Source organism: Rhinoderma darwinii, chromosome 10, assembly GCF_050947455.1.
Source record: "Rhinoderma darwinii isolate aRhiDar2 chromosome 10, aRhiDar2.hap1, whole genome shotgun sequence".
In the NCBI taxonomy this organism is placed as follows: Eukaryota; Metazoa; Chordata; class Amphibia; order Anura; family Rhinodermatidae; genus Rhinoderma; species Rhinoderma darwinii.
This window is the reverse complement of record NC_134696.1, coordinates 41,257,998-41,263,997: the sequence shown is the minus strand read 5'-3', so window position 1 is coordinate 41,263,997 and position 6,000 is coordinate 41,257,998. Positions and strand designations below refer to the sequence as shown.

Here is a 6,000-nt window from a genome sequence, read left to right as displayed (position 1 = left end):
CTTTGAAGTGGTATCTGTGGCTTCCTTCTCTGTCGATGGCTATCTTGAAGTCTCTCAGTGTAACCTCTCCTAACCTGCAGGACATATCATTCGTTTTTGAGTCTCTTAACTAAACAGTCATAAACTTAAAGCAGGCACTAGAGCAGCGGGCATCAGTGCCCGGGAGTCTGGACAGTTCACATTCATTTCTGTTTATCAAATATGCAAAATATGTAAATTACCAACAGCTCATGATAGGATATAATAGTAATCGAAGAATTTGCCTAGTTCAGATCCCCAAATAAAGAAAAGAGAGGGATCTGGTAATGGAAACACATTGATAGCTACAACCAGTGAACCATTTTTACCTCTTTGGTATGTTGACCATGAAGGGTGTAAGCGAGCGATCTGTAAAATATAGCACTTTGGTGCAGGAATTACTACTTCCCATTACTGGGGCACTTTGAGAATGGGGCATCTCTGGGAAAAAAACACAATAGTCCAGAATTGTATCATTATTATTAAATACATTGTTGTTATACCACATATATACATTAATAGCAAATAGTCCGAAAATATATTGGAAGTATAGAGTTATTGTTAATAATCATGTTTCATGTTCAGGTATCTGGTTTATTATAATGGTATATGTGTTTAAAGGGCCAGCTATTCTATTAGGCACAAGAGGCTCATGCCTATGGGCTGCTATGTGGGAAGGGGTGCCTGGTCCTCATGGTCCGGGTTGGATTATAGTTCATGTGTGTGTGTTGGTGCAGATGTCTCCTTTCAAAACATGCAAAAGAAAAATAGAAAGATATTTTTACTACACTCTGCAGTAACCGGCACGATTAGGAATCCATGTAGTGCTGATCCTGTCTTTGTTACATATGTACTGGCTGAAATAAAATCTTACTGAAGAACATTTTGTGTCTACAGGCTTGTGGATCCAGTATTAAATTTGTTTGCAAGACCATATCAACACATAGGACTACCGTATACTATAGTCAATTACAAAAGTTGTTTTTATCCCTAAATAAATGTATTTCAATAATAATAATAACTCTCATTTTAAAAAAATACCCCAAAAGTTTCCATATCCTTTAAATGCTAAATTTCAGGCTGCCTGCAGCCACCACTAGAGGGAGCTTAGGAGCTTTCTGCATACTGTTATACATTGAACTCAGTACTAAAACAGTATGCAGTTAACTCCCGCTAGTGCCAGCTAAGGGCAGCCACAATTTTTTCATATAACTATGTCTATGTAGAGGATTTGGGGCTCCGTATCAGAATAACAGAGCTCCGACTGATCCCTTTTTACTTGACGCTGACTTGCAGTGATGACTTGTCGTACTCAACACATCACTGAAGAAACCAATGACTGGCCGCAGCAGTGATGTGCAGTCACTGATTGGCTGTCACGGTCAAGTGTACATTACGATAAGTCATTAATGTAGCCAAATAAACAAAGACCACAGGACTGTCTACACAAGAACGACAGGGGATTTTAAAGGGGAGCATGTGCCTATTTCTTATTTTTACCATTTGCAGATATTATTGGGGTGTCTGAAAGGTGATACACACATTTGATCTGGTGAAATATTGTTCTGACCCTGCTGCCTGGTACCAATAACATTTATGATATCCCTGGTATCACTTCTGCCAAATGTTTACATTTTCAGATACCTTTCCGGTTTGACTTACTTGAGTTTGGAGGCCATGAGTCTCTGTATTCATTTAATTCTTTATTTCCAGACAGCTTTCCTCGTGTCTAAAAATGGAAGAGGTGACAAATATTACAACTTTTTTTTTTAAGGAAAGTAAATACATGAAACAGAGGAAACAATCTCAGGACTACAACTGGTTTTTAGACCACGATTTTTTGGTAAATGCTCCTCTACTGTAAATTGTAAGGCCAATACACAAGTTCTGTGTGCGGTCTCATATGGGGGAGGGGGGGGTGTAGCTTTTATAGATTTCTTGTGTCTTCTGAGTGCCGAGATAGTAACGTTACATGGCAGGCTTACCTTCCTATCTTGTCTCCTTTGGCTCTCAATGGCATGCAGTCTGTCCATTAGGCTTGCTATGCCCTGTTCCAGGCTGTCTATGGTGTGATGTTGAGGGTCATGACCACTAAAGCTATTTCTTAGACTCCGCAGAGCATCACGGACCAACTGCAGATCATTAGCCTAAACAGAAAGATCCGAATTATTTCTCAAATAACCAACATATTTACTTTGCATATTCAATATAAGCAGAAAGTTACTCAATAAAAGTTCCTGTAATCTGTTCCAGCTGTCGTATGACTGACGATGACCTCCTGCATGAGATTACATATGCATAGAAGCGTTTTTTGATGTTTTTTTAACATACTCTTTTTGGGGCATTGTTTTATTAAGCAAATGTAAAAAACGTGGGGTGTTTTTTGCTCAAAGACCGCGTAAAAAATGCTTCTAATGAACGACACCGTTCTTCTGCCTCCCATTCATTTCAACGGAGGGTCAGAGGCGGAAATGACTCCAGAATAGGGCATGACGCTTTTTTTTTCCACAAGCGGTTAAAATGACTGTTCAGGTGATATAATATCTATTTATATGTAAGCGTAGTATTACAGCAAGGCTGCACCTCAAGTCCTCCCCAGCCTCCCTGTCTGTCCGTAGTCTGTATCACGTTTGGATTCTGTTTTATGCTGATGAATAAACAGCAAAACTGAGGAATTCCCCAAATAATTTTGTTATCTTTTTGGATTTCTTCAAATGGAAGAAATGATTAGAGAACTGTCAATTAAGCAGTCCTTTAATATGTTTGAAAAATATTATCACACTAAATCTGCACTGCTGAATATTAGGTTATATTCAATGCAACTATACAGTTTTATTTGTATACTGTTAGGCCCTGTTCACACGGTGTGTATGTGACGCGTCCAAAAAAAACCCACATAATTGCACACGACTCGTGGGTTTAGAAAACACGTTGCGTAAAAAAAAAAAAAGTGTCAGGTTAATTCTTTGGCGAGTAAAATGCGCCGAAAAAGTGCCTAATTCCCATATTCTATTGGAGTCCTAATTACGCTCCCAAAAAAAAATGCGCCGAAGAGCGCATAAAATGCCTGTAGTTAAGCTTAAGCTAGCGTTTTAGACACGTTTACATGTCAGGGTTTTTTAGCGCCATGTGAGCAAGGCCTTAAAATACACATTTATTCTATTGAAGACCCAGTTTTTAGTGCTTAGGGTAGTTGTCTGTTATAACCAGCAGGTGTCACTGTTATTCCATTATATTCAAGCAGACAATACAAGCTCACTATAATAATACCCGTACTGGTAGTTACTCAACTTTTCCAGTAAAGCTCAACTCAAATACGAATTTAAAGATTTTGGTTTTATTTTTAGTGGAAATGTTTTTTATTGATGGCCTACATAGACTTTTATGATCCAAAGCGAGAAGAAAAATGAAATCCCCTTTCGTGGCGCCGTTCCTCTGTGAATAACCTTGGATGTTTCCTCAAATTTCCATATGATGAGATCGAATGGTAAAGAAAGGGAGGTAGTCCGTAGTATAAAGTTTTACCATACGGACTACCTCCCTTTCTTTACCATTCGATCTCATCATATGGAAATTTGAGGAAACATCCAAGGTTATTCGCAGAGGAACGGCGCCACGAAAGGGGATTTCATTTTTCTTCTCGCTTTGGATCATATTGCCAACGGAACCTGTGTGGATCTCCGTACGAACCCCGGGCTGCAGCATTCCTATACTCTATATACACGTCAGGGCGTTGTGCTCCGAGCCTAACGTCTACAGCTGAGCAAAACATTACTATTGTAATCACCATTCCAAAAATTCCCTGAGATGATGCACTATGTGCGCCGTGTATTTTTTGCTTTTTCCTAAACAGTTACATAGACTTTTAAAATCACTGTATGTGTTTCATGTTCAGTATTGGAATGGGTCCTGCACATGTCACACACTGCACTGGGTACAGCATAGATCTGTCATATTTATTAATGTACAGCAATATAAAAAATAAGTTATTAGGGCTTTGAGGATAATGTTCCATTTTGGGCAACATACACCAGTTTTTCTCAAAGTGCTTTCACTGGTTCATAGAGATAAGAATAGGTAATTGTGGAAGAATGGAGCATTGCACACCAATCATGTTGGCATTTAGACCTGTTTCACATTGCGTTTCATCCCTATGTTTAGTGTCTATGTTGGGAAAGCTCCCGACGTACGTGCTAAACAGGTCCATAGGGCTCCATTAGCACGATGGAGTCTGAAAGAGTGTCATATGGCGGGCTAGTATACATCGATATACTTTTTTTTTTTTGAGGCTGAAATAACGTAGTAGACTGTTATTCCATTCTCGGGAATCAGAAAAAATACTGTATACCACGCGGTGTATGTACTTTGACATGGCAGCCTATGTGTGACAGATGCCACTGTATGGCATCCGTCAAAGATATACCTTAAACGTATACCTCAGGAAGCTTCCCCCCAAGTCCCTGGGAAGTGCATCAGGTAGCGCTCTGGCCGCGGACTCCGGTACTGGGGAAGCCCCAGACATCACTGTCCATATATGGACAGTGATATCAGGGGCTTCCAACTATGGAGTCCAGAGCCAGAGCATCACAAGCGCTATGGCTGGGGACTCCGGAACTGGAGAAGCCCCTGACGTCACTGTCCATATACTCCTCCAGGAGCGGAATCCCCGGCCAGAGCGTTGCCAATGCTATGGCCGGGGATTCTGGGATCTTAAAGCTCATAATGTCTATATATGGACAGTGAGGTCAGGTTCTTCTCTAGGACTGGAGTACACGGCCAGAGCGCTTGCGATGCTCTGGTTGAGTACTCCGGCATTGTAGCTCCTGACATTACTATCCATATATGGACAATAACGTCAGGGGCTTCTCCGGGCACAGAGCTTCAAGTAGCGCTTTGCCCGTGGAGTTCGGGTGACGTATCACACCTAATGCCTATACAGTGGGATATTTCGCTACCTTTCGTTGGAGGTATACGCTGGGACTACTCCCGACGTATACCTCCGGCGAAAGGAAAATAATTTGAACAGGCCTTATATTGCACAGGAGTGTCTATTACTGTAGCTAGCCAATTTACTGTCTATTCAATGACAAGTAAGGTGGCAGCTAGCTACCTAGCCAAGAGGACTCACTCCATATCCAATACCCTCATAGAAATCAGGGTTTTATATATCTTAGATACCTCATTCTGCAGCTGTGGTTCACAAAGGGTCTCTGACCACCTAACACTTAGAATGAACTTCCAATGTGTGCCAACTACAAAGACTTTCCTGCCTGGATCTGAAAGTTTGGGCAACATCTTGTAGGACTGCTCTGAGGTGCATATAATATGCTACACCATCATAAGTGTGATATCTGTGATCCACTGCTACCTGATATACCTTACTGGTAATACACAATGTGGACTGGTTTACCCACCGTTCTCTGAGGTGCAACGTCGCGCGTAGGACCTTTTCCAGATGGCTGCAAGAATCCATTAGTCTGTGCGGGATGACTGATGTAACTATTGACCTGTAAACATCAAAGCTATAGGTTAATGAAGTGTTCCAGCTGTAGATTTATTTCTATGTAAAACACATGTTTTAGGGAATAAATGTACCTGACAAGGAGGGTGCTATTATCCTAGGTAAGTAGGGTGCTATTACTACATACATGTACCTGACGTACAGGATAGCAGCAGTTATTGTTTCTGTGCTTGCACAGATGCTGGCTGGGGAGCTGATGCAGCAGAATTGAAAAATAAAATATCACGTCACTGTATTGAACATGTACGTCTCATTTCTATCATTCATAGATTGTAGAGGAGGGAAAGTGAGGCTGCTCAGTAGAAGAGATGCTGTAAGACAATTACTGGAAGTATACTTGCAGTAAGCGAGCAGTGTTCTGCCCCCCTCCCCTCCTAAATTCTGGATTTGGCCACTACACTGTACATATAGTGTGTGCATATAGCCCAAACTCCATTGTGGTGCCCTGAATGGACAAATCT

The 6,000-nt window shown here is 41.1% G+C and overlaps 1 protein-coding gene across 4 annotated transcripts in view; it reads right to left on the bottom strand.

Annotated features, from left to right (window-relative positions):
- The window catches only part of DIXDC1 (DIX domain containing 1), a 138,039-nt gene that overhangs the window by 1,203 nt on the left and 130,836 nt on the right, over positions 1-6,000 (bottom strand). For all 4 annotated transcript variants that reach the window (XM_075839767.1, XM_075839766.1, XM_075839770.1 and 1 more), the window contains 5 exons: positions 5,433-5,525; positions 2,004-2,165; positions 1,681-1,747; positions 348-459; positions 1-74 (listed from right to left, as the gene is read on the bottom strand). The exon at positions 1-74 is cut by the window's left edge and continues 35 nt beyond it. In XM_075839767.1, the coding sequence (XP_075695882.1) occupies positions 1-74; positions 348-459; positions 1,681-1,747; positions 2,004-2,165; positions 5,433-5,525 (508 nt within the window). The remainder of the gene's footprint in view (positions 75-347; positions 460-1,680; positions 1,748-2,003; positions 2,166-5,432; positions 5,526-6,000) is intronic.